Below are 17,058 nucleotides of genomic sequence, written 5' to 3'. Positions count from 1 at the left end.
TTTGATTTCACAGAAGTGTGATTGACTTGGAGTTACATTGTGTTGTTTAAGTGTTCCCTTTATTTTTTTGAGCGGTGTATATACAGTGGCAAGAAAAGGTATGTGAACCCTTTGGAATTACCTGGATTTCTGCATAACGTGGTCATAACACTTGATCTGATCTTCATCTAAGTCACAAGAATAGACAAACATAGTGTTCTTAAACTAATAACACACAAGTTATTGTATTTTTCTTGTCTATTGAATACATCATTTAAACATTCACAGTGTAGGTTGGAAAAAGTATGTGAACCCCTAGGCTAATGACTTCTCCAAAAGCTAATTGGAGTCAGGAGTCCGCTAACCTGGAGTCCAATCAATGAGCCGAGATTGGAGATGTTGATTAGAGCTGTCTTGCCCTATAATAAAACACTCACAAAATGTCAGTTTGCTATTCACAAGAAGCATTGCCTGATGTGAACCATGCCTCAAACAAAATAGATCTCAGAAGACCTACAATAAAAAATTGTTGACTTGCATAAAGCTGGAAAGGGTTACAAAAGTATCTCTAAACGCCTTGATGTTCATCAGTCCACGGTAAGAAAAATAGTCTATAAATGGATAAAGTTCAGCAGTGTTGCTATTCTCCCTAGGAGTGGCCGTCCTGCAAAGATGACTGCAAGAGCACAGTTCAGAATGCTCATTGAGGATAAGAAGAATCCTAGAGTGTCAGCTAAAGACTTACAGAAATCTCTGGAAAATTGTAAAATCTCTGTTGACAATACGTAAAACACTAAACAAGAATGGTGTTCATGGGAGGACATTTTTGCCCCATTCTTTGCAGTATTTCTTTAGTGCCTTATTGCAATCAGGATGTATGTTTTGGAATAGTTTTATTATGTACAGGCTTCCTTCTTTTCACTCTGTCATTTATGTGGAGTAACTACAATGTTGTTGATCCATCCTCAGTTTTCTCCGATCACAGCCATTAAACTCTAACTGTTTTAAAATCACCATTGGCCTCATAGTGAAATCCCTGAGCGGTTTCCTTCCTCTCTGGCAACTGAGTTAGGAAGGGCACCTGTATCTTTGCAGTGACTGGGTGTATTGACACATTCATAATTAATAACTTCACTATGCTCAAAGGGATATTCAATGTCTGCATTTTTTGAACACATCTACAAATAGGTGCACTTGTTTGGGAACCATTGGAAAACCTCCCTGGTTTTTGTGGTTGAATCTGTGCTTGAAATTCACTGCTCGAATGCGAGACCTTACAGATAATTGTATGTGGGGTACAGAGATGAGGTAGTCATTTAAAAATCATGTTAAAACACTATTATTCTACAGAGATTGAGTCCACACAATTTATTATGTGACTTGTTAAGCACATTTTTACTCCTGAACATATTTAGGCCATAACAAAAGGGTTGAATACTTATTTACTCAAGACATTTTAGCTTTTCATTTTTAATTCATTTGTAAACATTTCTTAAAACGTAATTCCACTTTGAAATGATGGATTATTGTGTGTAGATCAGTGACACAAAATCTCAATGTAATCCATTTTAAATGCAGGCTTTAACACAACAAAATGTGAATAAAGTTAAGGGATGTGAATACTTTCTGGCACTATGTTATTGCATTGAATGATTAAATATGTTCTATTATTGACATTATTTTTTCCTCTCCTGTGACTTTGCAGGGCTCCTACGGGGTGGTCAAACTGGCCTACAATGAGGATGACGACAAACACTATGCAAGTTGTGTGTGTGTGTGTGTGTGTGTGTGTGTGTGTGTGTGTGTGGCCCTCTTTCTCCTAAAAGTGAAGTGGAATGCTTTGTTAGCTTGATAGGTTAATGGCCCAACTCAAGGCTTTTTATCTGCCTGCACACTGTCTTTGTTGCCCCCAGTGTGCGTGTGTCGTGCGTGCATTGCGCATATTTGCGGCTCACGTCAATGGTGTCGATGCCAAGCAATTATGTCAGAGGTAATTGGTTCCCCGTTCCCCATGTTAGTGCTCATACTAGCAGGGAGATGGCCTGTAAATGCATGGACAATTGCATGTTATTACAGCTTTATCAGACCCTTTCCCCTGCATGGTTCACAACAGAGACAGACTGGTCTTATCTGTAGAGTGATTGGGAGACAGGGGAGAGAGAGATAGAGGGGGGTGAGAACAAGAGAGAAGGGGAGGTAGAGGTGGACAGAGAGAGAGAGAGAGTGGTGTGGGAGAGATATACAGAGGGATGAGAGAAAAGGGAGTAGAGAGGGAGATAGAGGCTTGCTCCTGGCATCGGAGACCTTGCAAACACTCTCCTCTGCTGCGCTCCACCCTGGCTGCCGGAGAAGGAGAGATTGTTGACAGAAAGATGGAGATGAGGAGAAGATGGGCACCTGCCAGGGTTTAATTCTATTTCCTGGCTTTCAAACTTGGCTCCACACTGTATTGATTGGATCTGTGCATCTGTGCCCACAGTGGGAGCTCAGCCCCTACACACAGACACACACACGGACCAGTAATCTTCACACACACACACACACACACACACACACACACACACACACACACACACACACACAGCACAGCACAATACCAGTCACCTTATCACGGCAACGGGGAAGGTTTCCATGCAACAGAAATGCCAAGTACATATTTTGATTTTGCAACAGATTATTTAGGATTTTGATGTACAGTTTTGCATGCTGGAATCGCTTAAACAATCTAGCCAGATTATCATCTCGGATGTTCTCTCTCTCTCTCGGTGTTTGTGTATGTTTGTGAGTGAGTGTGTGTGGGTGAGTGTTTCGCTCAGCCCGTGTTGTGATTACAATGCTGACGAAGCTGTTACCTTGTCTCAGCCAACGTGACTGGCAGAGGTCCAGTACCATCGAGGTCTGGCAGTATTAGAGGGACTCAAGTTCTACCAGGCTCCAATCTCTGCAGCTTTCGCTCATTTCGCATACTGCTAAAAAATAGCAGTGGGGAATAATTAGGAGTATCCCTGGTTTTGTCTCTGGGGCTCCAGTCTGTTGTTCGGAAGGACGCATGCATGCACACACCTCCCTGACCACTGGGCTGAGATGGACAGTGTTATTCCCTAGACTACGGGGTGGTGGATACTAGGGTTGCAAAGGGTCGGAAACTTTCCGGTAAATTTCCCAACATTTTCCATGGGAAGTTAAGCCCGGGAATTCTTAAATTCATCAAAAAAGTTAGCTTATAGCGGTGAACTTTTTTTGTGGAATACACATAAGGTAATTCTAGGTCTTGTGGCATATTTTGGTTAAACTATCCCAAATTCAATGGAATTGCAATCCTCTGCATGCACAGTGCATTCTTCCATCACATGTACAGCTGATTCTCACGATCTTGCACACTAATGAGATGCTTTTGAGCCCACACTGAGCCAAGGACTACATGCTTTCTGGTAGGTTTTGATTACAATACTGCGTGGGGTGAATATATTTTATTTGACATACATGATTTTTTGCTAACTAGTAAATAGTAGCCAACAGCAGAGTGTGTTAAAATCGGGCCTCGCGAGTGGCGCGGTGACACTAGAGATGCTGGGTTCGAGTCCAGGCTCTGTCGTAGCTGGCCATGACCGGGAGACCCATGGGGTGGCGTCGTCTGGGTTAGGGGAGGGTTTGGCCGGCAGGGATCTTCATCAGATGACACTCATAGGACTTCATGTTACACAATACATGTATGTTTTGTTCGATAATATTTTGTCCAAAAATCTAATTTTACATTGGCGTGTTGTGTTCAATAGTTCCAAAACGTGGTGATTTTGCAGAGAGCCACATCAATTCACAGAAATACTCATAATAAACAACTATTATACATGGAACTTTAGAAAAACTTCTCCTTAATGCAACCGCTGTGTCAGATTTCACATTTTTTGGGGGGGGAAAGCATAACCTGGGTACGGCGCTCAGAGTCCAAACCAGCCAAAGAAATATCCGCCATGTTGGAGTCAACAGAAGTCAGAAATAGCATTATAAATATTCACTTACCTTTGATGATCTTCATCAGAATGCACTCCCAGGAATCCCAGTTCCACAATAAATGTTTGATTTGTTCGATAAAGTTCATAATTTATGTCCAAACACCTCCTTTTGTTAGGGCATTTAGTAAACAACTCGAAACGGGGGGACAAAATGGCGCCGTAGAGAGAACACGGTGTTTCAGCAAGCTCTCTTGAAAAAGTGGTAGAATTGGCTAAATAAGTTACCATATAATGAGTATTGACGGCTATTTCGCAAAAATCTCCGACAACATGCCCAATAGAACTACTAAGAAGTCGACCAAAACCACCACCCCTGTGGATGTGCATCAGGAGCTAGCTAACGTTAGCGAAGCTAACACCATTGCGGATCCAGGCACAATGGACCTGGTGATTCAAAAGATGACTGATAACATTACTAAAGTGATCGATGCTAAGATAAGAACGGTCTTGGAAGCAATAGCAGGCCATTCAGCTGAAATTCAGAGGGTTGTGAAACGTGTTGTTGAGGCGGAAGGAAGAATTGCTGCAGTGGAAACTTCAACTACATCTATGGACGCTAAGATAAAAGCACTTGAGAAACAGGTGCGCGAAATGGCAGAGCACATTGACGACTTGGATAATCGAGGACGCAGATGCAATATTCGTGTTGTGGGACTCCCAGGAAATTCTGAAGGGACGCGTTCAGTAACATTCTTTGAGGAATGGATCCCTGGCTACCTACAAATGGACACTAAGGCTGGTCGTGTGAAGCTGGACAGAGCCCATCGCTCTCAAGCACCGATACCTGGTCCCAATCAGCGCCCACGGCCGGTGGTTATAAAGTTCCACAACTTCACCGACAAGCAGCGCGTCATGGACGCGGCTAGAAACATCGGCTCTGATGGTAGTCAACGTAAAAGTCCAAAGGTCTCATTCTTCAATGATTATTCCACTGTACGAAGACGCAAAGTGTTTGATGAGGCGAAGGCTCGACTCAGGAGAATGAAGATGGACTACGCACTGCTGTACCCGGCCACATTGAAGATTATGGTCAACGGATCGCCTAGAAAACTCTACACACCTGAAGAGGCTGCTGCGTTTATTGACTCTCTCGGGTAAATAACTTTAAGCTGCACCTCCACAGCATTGGATAACTTTGTCTATTTTTGGTTGAATCTGATCATGAAACAGTGGTGTGACTCCTCACGTACTCCGGCTCAGTAATATTCGTATCTTTATTATTTTTCTTGCTAAAGTAATAGCCGCTATAGCTCAGGCTGAGATATGTGTGAATCCATATTGGTGCCCAGGCTTGGTTTTAGGTGGAAGAGCCTCAATCTTCTTCTATTGATTTTCTTTTCCATACATATAAAGGATGAGGCTATTGAGCGCCAATGCAGACTTAAGAGTCTACATTGGAGAGTTGAAATCCCCTGCATGTTAGCTAGTGGGAAAACCCCCTTTTGGATCTTTACATGTTTAATTTTTGGGTTTAGTATAGTTCGAGTTCTGGGTTCATATCGTTTGTTTATGCTCGGTGAGATAGAGGAGAGTTCAACACATGGAAAAAGGTACCACCCCACTTTTACAGTAGGATCCAGTCAGGATATTGAATGGTCAAGATACAATGGCAGGTAACGGACTGCGTGTATGTACATGGAACATTAGAGGGAGCCATAACCCCATTAAAAGGAAGAAGGTACTGTCTTTTTTGAAAAAGGAAAATATTGATATTGCCCTGTTGCAAGAAACTCATTTGGATGATAAGGAGCACCTGAAATTACAACAAGGGGGGTTTGGTCAAGTGTTTTTTCTCATAATTTACATCCAGAAGTAGAGGTGTAGCAATTCTGGTGAAAAAGAACTTACCACTTAAGGTCTTGAATTGTGTGAAAGATAAATTTGGTCGCTTTGTTATAATTAATGGTACTTTACAAGGGCAGAACATTTCCATAATGAATATTTACTTCCCCCCTGCTCACTCCCCTGATTTCCTCACTAAGGTATTTCTAGACTTTTCAGAATTAAACTCGGACACTGCAGTGGTTGGAGGAGATTTTAACTGCTTGTTGAACCCCCTTATTGATAGGTCTCCCAGCGGTATAGCTTCACTCTCTCCTCAAGCGAAGTCACTTAAAGCTATTTGTGATGATCTGGGGAATGCGGATGTCTGGAGAGCTTTTCATCCCTCCAACAGAGAGTTCACTTCTTTCTCTGCATCTCATGGATGTCAGACTAGAATATATTATTTTTTTATGCCCAGGACGTCTTTGCAGTCTGTTTTATCCGCTAGGATAGGAAGCATAGTCATATCTGATTATGCTGAGGTGATCCTGGACATAAAACTCAACGGGGCATTCAATCGGTCAAGTCATTGGAGGTTGAACACAACCATTCTTAAAGACCATACATTCACATCATATTTTATTACAGAGTTTAAAGCATTTTTCTCTATTAACTCTCAATCAACAGATAACCCCTCGCTCCTTTGGGAGACCTGTAAAGCGTATGCCAGGGGTCTGATTATGTCAGACACAGCTACTAAGAGACGGAAAAAGCGTGAAAAGCAAAAGATGTTAGAGGGTGAATTAGGAACTAAAGAGAAGGACTACATTAAAACGCCCACTCCTGCCCTATTAAAGGAAATATTAGTCATTAGATCAACGCTAGACTCTCTCCTAACACAGGACGCTGAAAAGAAAATGAGATTTGTCAGGCAAAAGCTATATGAACATGGCGATAAGCCAGGAAAGTACTTGGCATACCTAGCTAAAAAGAGAGCTGACTCTCAGTCAATTGCTACTATTACTGATTCTGATGGTAATCATTTATATGAAAATAAATTGATAAGTGACCCATTTAAGAAATTTTACACAAACCTTTATGCCTCAGAACTGCCAAAGGATGCACCCAAATTAATGGAGAACTTATTTTGTAAGGTTGAGCTCCCTACTATCTCCGAAGAGCAGAGGTCCCTCCTTAATGCCCCTTAATGCTAATCTGAAAACAAGACTCCCTAAATTGTATCAGCATATCGATTGCGCAACCAGGGCTGGAAAAACCTTGGATCATTGCTATTTTAACTTCCGCAACGCATATAAGGCCCTGCCCCGCTCTCCTTTCGGAAAAGCTGACCACGACTCCAGTTTGTTGATCCCTGCCTACAGAGAGAAACTAAAACAAGAAGCTCCCACGCTGAGGTCTGTTCAACGCTGGTCCGACCAATCTGATTCCACACTCCAAGACTGCTTCCATCACGCGGACTGGGATATGTTTCGTATTGCATCAAACAACAACATTGACGAACGCTGATTCGGTGAGCGAGTTCATTAGAACGTGCGTTGAAGATGTCGTTCCCATAACGATTAAAACATTCCCAAACCAGAAACTGTGGATTGATGGCAGCATTCGCGTGAAACTGAAAGCGCGAACCACTGCTTGTAATCAGGGCAAGGTGACCGGAAACATGACCGAATACAAACAGTGTAGCTATTCCCTCCGCAAGGCAATCAAACAAGCTAAGCGTCAGTATAGAGACAAAGTAGAATCTCAATTCAACGGCTCAGTCACAAGAGGTATGTGGCAGGGTCTACAGTCAATCACGGATTACAAAAAGAAAACCAGACCCGTCACGGACCAGGATGTCTTGCTCCCAGGCAGACTAAATAACTTTTTTGCCCGCTTTGAGGACAATACAGTGCCACTGACACGGCCCGCAACCAAAACATGCAGACTCTGCTTCACTGCAGCCGACGTGAGGAAAACATTTAAACGTGTTAACCCTCGCAAGGCTGCAGGCCCAGACGGCATCCCCAGCCGCGCCCTCAGAGCATGCGCAGACCAGCTGGCTGGTGTGTTTACGAACATATTCAATCAATCCCTATCCCAGTCTGTTGTTCCCACATGCTTCAAGAGGGCCACCATTGTTCCTGTTCCCAAGAAAGCTAAAGTAACTGAGCTAAACGACTACCGCCCCGTAGCACTCACTTCCGTCATCATGAAGTGCTTTGAGAGACTAGTCAAGGACCATATCACCTCCACCCTACCTGACACCCTAGACCCACTCCAAATAGGTCCACAGACGATGCAATCTCAACCACACTGCACACTGCCCTAACCCATCTGGACAAGAGGAATACCTATGTGAGAATGCTGTTCATCGACTACAGCTCGGCATTTAACACCATAGTGCCCTCCAAGCTCGTCATCAAGCTCGAGACCCTGGGTCTCGACCCCGCCCTGTGCAACTGGGTACTGGACTTCCTGACGGGCCGCCCCCCAGGTGGTGACGGTAGGCAACAACATCTCTACCCGCTGAACCTCAACACTGGGGCCCCACAAGGGTGCATTCTGAGCCCTCTCCTGTACTCCCTGTTCACCCACGACTGCGTGGCCACGCACGCCTCCAACTCAATCATCAAGTTTGAGGACGACACAACAGTGGTAGGCTTGATTACCAGCGACGACGAGACGGCCTACAGGGAGGAGGTGAGGGCCCTCGGAGTGTGGTGGCAGGAAAATAACCTCACACTCAACGTCAACAAAACTAAGGAGATGATTGTGGACTTTAGGAAACAGCAGAGGGAACACCCCCCTATCCACATCGATGAAACAGTAGTGGAGAGGGTAGTAAGTTTTAAGTTCCTCGGCGTACACATCACAGACAAACTGAATTGGTCCACCCACACAGACAGCATCGTGAAGAAGGCGCAGTAGCGCCTCTTCAACCTCAGGAGGCTGAAGAAATTCGGCTTGTCACCAAAAGCACTCAAAACCTTCTACAGATTCACAATCGAGAGCATCCTGTCGGGCTGTATCACCGCTCCGACTGCTCCGCCCACAACCGTAAGGCTCTCCAGAGGGTAGTGAGGTCTGCGCAACGCATCACCGGGGGCAAACTACCTGCCCTCCAGGACACCTACACCACCCGATGTCACAGGAAGGCCATAAAGATCATCAAGGACAACAACCACCCGAGACACTGCCTGTTCACCCCGCTATCATCCAGAAGGCGAGGTCAATACAGGTGCATCAAAGCTGGGACCGAGAGACTGAAAAACAGCTTCTATCTCAAGGCCATCAGACTGTTAAACAGCCACCACTAACATTGAGTGGCTGCTGCCAACACACTGACACTGACACTGACTCAACTCCAGCCACTTTAATAATGGGAATTGATGGGAAATTATGTAAATATATCACTAGCTACTTTAAACAATGCTACCTTATATAATGTTACTTACCCTACATTATTCATCTCATATGCACACGTATATACTGTACTCTATATCATCGACTGCATCCTTATGTAATACATGTATCACTAGCCACTTTAACTATGCCACTTTGTTTACATACTCATCTCATATGTATATACTGTACTCGATACCATCTACTGTATCTTGCCTATGCTGCTCTGTACCATCACTCATTCATATATCCTTATGTACATATTCTTTATCCCCTTACACTGTGTATAAGAGAGTAGTTTTGGAATTGTTAGTTAGATTACTTGTTGGTTATTACTGCATTGTCGGAACTAGAAGCACAAGCATTTCGCTACACTCGCATTAACATCTGCTAACCATGTGTATGTGACAAATAAAATGTGATTTGATTTGAGTTAAAGTGGCTAGTGATACATGTATTACATAAAGATGCAGTAGATGATATAGAGTACAGTATATACGTATACATATGAGATGAATAATGTAGGATATGTAAACATTATATTAGGTAGCATTGTTTAAAGTGGCTAGTGATATATTTTACATCATTTCCCATCAATTCCCATTATTAACCTGTTGCCTCTACCTGGGACGCTTGCGTCCCAACTAGAGCTCTGGAAATGCAAATGCGCTACGCTAAATGCTAATAGTATTAGTTAAAACTCAAAAGTTCATTAAAATACACATGCAGGGTATCAAATTAAAGCTACACTCGTTGTGAATCCAGGCAACAAGTCCGATTTTTAAAATGCTTTTCGGCGACAGCATGAGAAGCTATTATCTGATAGCATGCACCAATACACTACAACAGAAAAGCACAGCAGGGGACGTAAACAAAATAATTAGCATTTCGGCGTTACACAAACCGCACAATAAAATAGAAAACAGTCATTACCTTTCACCATCTTCTTTGTTGGCACTCCTAGATGTCCCATAAACACTATTGGGTCTTTATTTCGATTAAATCGGGCCATATAAAGCCAAGATATCGTTATATGTAGACTGTGTGATAAACGAAAAAAACAGCGATTTCACAACGTAACGTCATTTTTTAAAATTCAAAAAGTAGACGATAAACTTTCACAAAACACTTCGAAATACGTTTGTAATGCTACTTTAGGTATTAGTAAACGTTAATAAGCAATAAAAAATCATCCGTAGGCGATGTAAATATCATTAGCTGTCGTCTTGGAAAAAATTTCAGGAGAGAGCTCTTCCGGAATGATCTGGGCGGAGACCGGAGGTAAGCGGTGCCCCTCTTTCGGTTCAACCAAGAATCAAAGATGATTAAATTCACAAGACTCTAGACAACATGGGGATGCTGTGGGAGTTGAATGCTCGGTCTTATCTAATTCGGCTCACTGTTAACAATTGCTGGAAGTGGCGCAAGGATATTTATTTCCATTTTCTGTGATCAGGTTTTCCTGCGCTTTCTGATGTAACGCACGTTATGTAATAGCCACAGTCGTGATTTAACCAGTTTTAAAAACGTCCGAGGGTTTCCTATCCACACATTCTAACCATATGAACGTACTATATTCCTGGCATGAGTAGCAGGGCGCTGAAATGTTGCGCGATTTTTAACAAAATGTTCAAAAAAGTAGAGGGTCGACTGAAGAGGTTAAAGTGGCTAGTGATATATTTTACATCAATTTCCATCAATTCCCATTATTAAAGTGGCTGGAGTTGAGTCAGTGTGTTGGCAGCAGCTACTCAATGTTAGTGGTGGCTGTTTAACAGTCTGATGGCCTTGAGATAGAAGCTGTTTTTCAGTCTCTCGGTCCCAGCTTTGATGCACCTGTACTGACCTCGCCTTCTGGATGATAGCGGGGTGAACAGGTAGTGGCTCGGATGGTTGTTGTCCTTGATGATCTTTATTGCCTTCCTGTGACATCGGGTGGTGTAGGTGTCCTGGAGGGCAGGTAGTTTGCCCCCGGTGATGCGTTGTGCAGACCTCACTACCCTCTGGAGAGCCTTACGGTTGTGGGCGGAGCAGTTGCCGTACCAGGCGGTGATACAGCCCGACAGGATGCTCTCAATTGTGCATCTGTAGAAGTTTATGAGTGCTGTGTGAAAATGCTGCCCCCTAGCCCAAACAGGTTAAATCATAGTTTTTGCTACCATGTGGGTTTTAGTTTGCTTGAGCCTGCTAACTGAGGAGTGTTAACCTCTCTAGGTCATGTGGGACGCTAGCTGGCCAACATCCAGTGAGATTGCAGAGTGCCAAATTAAAATACAGAAATACTCGTTATAAAAATTCTGAAAAGATACAACTATTTTACATAGGTTTAAAGATTAACATCTTGTGAATCCAACCACGATTTAAAAAATGCTTTACGGCGAAAGCATACCTTACAATTATTTGAGAACATAGCCCAGCAGACAAATCATTAAACAGTAACCTGCCAAGTAGAAGAGTTTCACAAGTCAGAAATAGAGATACAATTAATCACTTACCTTTGATGATCTTCATATGGTTGCACTCAGAAGACATTCATTTATTCAATAAATGTTCCTTTTGTCCGATAAAGTGTCTCTTTTATATCCGAAAAACTCAGTTTTGTTTGCGCGTTTTCTTCAGTAATCCACAGGCTCAAATGCAGTCACAACAGGCAGACAACAAATCCAAATTGTATCCGTAAAGTTCATGGAAACATGTCTAATGATGGTATTCAATCCTCAGGTTGTTTTTAGCCTAAATAATCAATCATATTTCAACCGGACAACAACGTCGTCAATATAAAAGGTAAACAAGAAAGGCACTCTCTCGGTCACGCGCATGAAAAAGCTCTGTGACCCGGCAGGGTCCACTCATTCAGACTGCTCTTACTCCCTCATTTTTCAGAATACAAGCCGGAAACAATTTCTAAAGACTGTTGACATATAGTGGAAGGCATAGGAACTGCAATTTGAGTCCTAAGTCAATAGATACTGTAATGGCATTGAATAGAAAACTACAACAACAACAAAACATCCTACTTCCTGAATGAATTTTTCTCAGGTTTTCGCCTGCCAAATCAGTTCTGTTATACTCAGACACTTGAGTGTTTTCTAACCAAATCTACCAATTATATGCATATCCTATCTTCTGAGCCTGAGTAGAAGGCAGTTTAATTAGAAGTTAATTCACCTGTTTCCATACATGTTTCATTTTAAAAGATGTATCTTACAAAGGAGTTGTTTAATCTAACTGCTTAACTTTATCTGTACATGGAAATGTATTTGGGATATTTTTCCCTTTTTTTCTCATTTATACAGGAAAATGCCACGGGCACTATCTGATGTGTGGAGACATTTCTCTGCAGCTAATGTAGAAGGAAAAGCTGTGTACATTTGCAAATACTGTGCCAAATCATATGTGAAGAATGCAACAAAATCACCTGGCCAAGTGCAGAAAGTTTCCTCGGCGCTCACAACAAGCAACCTCTGACAAAAGTCCCTCTACTACTATTCGAGGTGAAAATTATGAATCAGACACCTTATCAATAGCAACAGCTCATGGTCCTCCTGGAATCAGAAGTTTTGACTCAATGAAGGAATGTAGTCAGAGAAATGCTGATGAATGTCTTGCACGAGCTGTGTTGGCAACTGGTTCACCTCTGATGCTCACAGGCAATGTGTATTGGAAGAGATTTCTGAAAGTTCTTTTCCCAGCATATACCCCTCCAACCAGACATGCTTTATCTACTAATTTGCTGGATGCAGAGCCCAAGTGAAGGTCAGGCAAATCATAGAGAAAGCAGACTGTAATGCAATCATCTCTGATGGGTGGTTGAATGTTCTCCAACACTCAACCAGTATTCTACAAGAGCAGATGAGCTGAAGGCATTCATCAATGACCTTGAACCACGGAAGGTATTTGCTCTCGTGACAGACAATGCTGCAAAACATGAAGGTTGCTTGGTCTAAAGTAGAGTCCTACCCTCACATCACACCCATTGGCTGTGCTGCTCATGCATCGAATCTGCTCCTCAAGGACATTATGGTACTGAAAACAATGGACACACTCTACAAGAGAGCTAAGGAAATGGTTAGGTATGTGAAGGGTCATCAAGTTATAGCAGCAATCTACCTCACCAAGCAAAGTGAGAAGAATAAGAGCACCACATTGAAGCAGCTCAGCAACACCCATTGGGGTGGTGTTGTCATCGTGTTTGACAGTCTCCTGGAGGAGAAGGAGTCTCTCCAAGAAATGGCCTTATCACAGTCTGCTGATATGGACAGCCCCATCAAGAGGATCCTCCTGGATTATGTATTTTGGGAGAGAGTGGTAAGCAGCCTGAAACTCCTGAAACCTACAGCTATGAGGGCACAAGGCGAGACACAGATGCAGACACAGGAGGCAGATGTTTATTAACAATCCAAAAGGGGTAGGCAAGAAAATGGTTGTGGACAAGCAAAAGGTCAAAATCAGTTCAGAGTGGTACAGAATGGCAGGCAGGCACGAGGTCAGGGCAGGCAGAATGGTCAGGCAGGTGGGAATGGAGTCCAGAAAAACAGGCAAAGGTCAAAACCATGAGGACTAGTAAAAGAAAATAGAAAAGCAGACAATCACAAGGACAGCTGAAACAGATCAGGGTGTGACAATAGTAGTAGCCACTGCACGGATTGAGGGAGACAATGCCATCCTGTCTGATGTTCAGACTCTGCTTGCAGATGTAAGAGAAGAAATCCGTACTGCCCTGCCCACTTCACTTTTGCTCCAAGCAGAGGAAACTGCTTCTGAAATACAACAAAAAGCATGAAGACTTCTGCCTGAAGCCCATACATGCCACAGCGTACATGTTGGACCCCAAGTAGGCTGGCAAAAGCATCCTGTCTGGTGCAGAGTTCAACAAGGCCTATGGTGTCATTACTACTGTGTCTCACCATCCAATGCAAAATAATTAATTTGCATATAATTCCGCTAATTCCCATATATTCCTGTTAATTCCCCTATATTCCCGTTATTTCCCATGGACATTTTCCACCTCTGAATATTCCCCAAAATGTGCAACCCTAGTGGATACGATACACACTGTAAAAATGTTCTTATGACTAACAACCGGTTCCAGCCTCCACTGCTATGGAAATGGTGTACTACAGCAGGGGTTGTGGTTGTCACTGTCTGTCCTCAACGTGTCTGCTGGAGGCAGCAGGCAGGGGGCCAATAAAATATCCTGTTGTCCTTTTACAAGTCATGGATGGAGGATAAAAGCGACATGAGTAAGGATATGAGGGTGCAACAGGAAGGGATCGCCAGGAGGGGACCTGCATGGTGTCAGCTGTACAGTACACCACTGTAAACAAGGAGGTTGTTACATGTGATCATTTAAAGTCACTGTCCAGTGTTTTCATTGCCTATAATTAAAGGAACATTTCAAATGTTTTTAACTTCATATTCATCATCTCCAGCACCACCCTAACATCAACATATGTGAAGATTGCACGTTTCTATGTTTTGTAGTATAAAAGATAAAGGAAGAGAAGTGTTTCCAATGACATCAACCAAATAGTAGACAATTAGTAGACAACTAGTTGGCAACGCCTACTCATAATTGATTAAAATCACATAATGCACACCTTGGAAACACTTATCTTCCTTCAATTTTTACTACAACACCTAGAAATGTAAAATTCTAACATATGTTGATGTTAGGATGGTCCTGGAGATGAATATGACATATAATTTATTTTATTATTATTACAATATGAGTGAAAATGTTTTCCTTCCAAAATGTATTTATTAAGTATGTTAAAAAGCTGCTTTTCTGTGTTTAAATAGTGTGGGAGTATCCCAACAACAGAATGGTGTGGGTGTATAGTGGTCATGAAATATATTCATGACAATTAAACATCACATTATATAAAGAAATAGCAAGCATTTTTAAACAGTCTGTTTGACATACAAGTTTGAGGTGTGTTTTTTTTCAAGTGTTTTTTCTTTCATTTATGCTTTGTAAACAAATAATTGTATACAAAATAATAACAACATTATTTGGGTATGAGTTAACAGAATATACACATTTAAAGTGAGATTCTCGCTGGACAGTTACTTTAAAATGTAAATGAAGTTATTTAGCAAGTGAACACTCTTATCCACAGTGACAAAGAGTGCATTCAACTCAAGGAGAGCAGTTCTGGAAACCCTACTGTAGTAGTAGATCAGTGAGATGGTATTTTCTGTCAGTGTTATTTAAATCTTTGTGATTGAAGAAGCATTTTGCTAGCTCTTCATGCATTTGTAATCCAGCCTAATTGCACTGTCAGCTCATTGCCACGGGCTCATTGTGTTCTCTCTGGCACTGTAGTGGTCATAGTAGTAGTGCACTCCCTACCCCGTAGTGTTTTGAAAACAGCAGTTTTGCCTGCATAGCACACACATACACACATACAGATAGACACACACACACGGTTTTGCCTGCGTAGCGTTCCCCTGACACACCTTATAACATGCAGGACTTTCTCTTCCCTCTCTCTTCTCTCTTCCCTTAGCTTCCCTCGCTTTGCTCTGACAAACCAATGCTCCTCAACTTGTCAGCACTACAAAGACTCTGTAAATCCCTTTACCAAGGGAGGGATTGTCCTTGAACTCATGAAAATATCATTTATTTCTGTGGTGGAGAATTCAGATTATGTATGGCTCTTAGCAGTTTGTGTCCTTTTGGAATATTACTTTTATCTGTTGAGATAGTCATCAGGACCACCCCAGGCCTTTTGAAAAGCAGATAAGACATATAGGACATCAGTGGACGACTACAGTCGTATATAACTACAAATTTCATCTTGTTCCAAATTTACTTCGATTTGAAATGACCTTTTAAAATTTCTTACATTGAGTTTCAAGCAATTAAATAAATACCCTGTAAGTCAAGAGATAAAGTGGGTTCAATAACTTGAAATAATGTCCAAACATATTCTTTCCACAATACTTTCAGATCTAGTAGCCACAATATCATAACCAAGCATTGGCTACCTTAATATATCAGGCTCGTTGCTAGAGGGTTTCCGAAAATGTGGCGCCCGACAACAGTGAGTGCATAACTCATTAGGGCGTCGGCCCATGGTGCTCAGAATGACAGAAATCACATTTAGATTATGGAAGTAGCAATTTTATCATGTAAATCTTGGTGGGGCAAACATTTTTAAAAGTGGGATGCATGCCAGCAAAGCCACTACACAACACTAAACAATACATGAATTTCACTATAACGGTAACAAACGGTTCCCACAAACTGTTAGGGCCTTCATAAAGCAGACCCAACATCAGTCCCAACATCTTACCAGTGCTACACCTGACTATCAGCGGAGCCTTGTCTGGCAGCCTCATTTACTGTTTGAAAAAACATAGCTGATATAGCTACTTAAACAAATGTGGTTTCTACTGACAATTGAGACGTATAAACTACGACAAGTGGATAAGAGGCAATCCGTAATTTTGATTAAGACATTAATGAGCGAGCTAGGACAGATGTAGTCAATGTAACTATTTGTTTAGCACTTTGAAATGTACAGTGACAGAATTCAGAACATGGGCCGTTCTTACAGCGTTCTCCCTGTACACCAAGTCAGAGCCGTAGGATAAATAAAGGGGGCATATAAGCAGACAATGAAAGCTCTTACAATATTAATGTATTATATTTCTCTAAAACAGGTTATAGGCTACATGTGCACCAAGTCAGAACAGTAGGCAAAATTAAGAGGGGTAAATAGACGAAATTATCAGGGTGAGGTACATGAACTACTAACATCTTACTACACAACATACACTTAGTATTACAGTATACATACAGTGGGGCAAAAAAGTATTTAGTCAGCCACCAATTGTGCAAGTTCTCCCACTTAAAAAGATGAGAGAGGCCTGTAATTTTCATCATAGG

The 17,058-nt window shown here is 42.1% G+C and overlaps 1 protein-coding gene across 3 annotated transcripts in view; it reads left to right on the top strand.

Annotated features, from left to right (window-relative positions):
* The window catches only part of camkk1a (calcium/calmodulin-dependent protein kinase kinase 1, alpha a), a 130,839-nt gene that overhangs the window by 51,607 nt on the left and 62,174 nt on the right, over positions 1-17,058 (top strand). For all 3 annotated transcript variants that reach the window (XM_029627396.2, XM_029627394.2, XM_029627397.2), the window contains exon 4: positions 1,685-1,738. In XM_029627396.2, the coding sequence (XP_029483256.1) occupies positions 1,685-1,738 (54 nt within the window). The remainder of the gene's footprint in view (positions 1-1,684; positions 1,739-17,058) is intronic.

This window comes from Oncorhynchus nerka, linkage group LG22 (genome assembly GCF_034236695.1).
Source record: "Oncorhynchus nerka isolate Pitt River linkage group LG22, Oner_Uvic_2.0, whole genome shotgun sequence".
NCBI classification, from domain to species: Eukaryota; Metazoa; Chordata; class Actinopteri; order Salmoniformes; family Salmonidae; genus Oncorhynchus; species Oncorhynchus nerka.
Note: the sequence above shows the minus strand (reverse complement) of the source record. Positions and strands in the feature narration are given on the sequence as shown.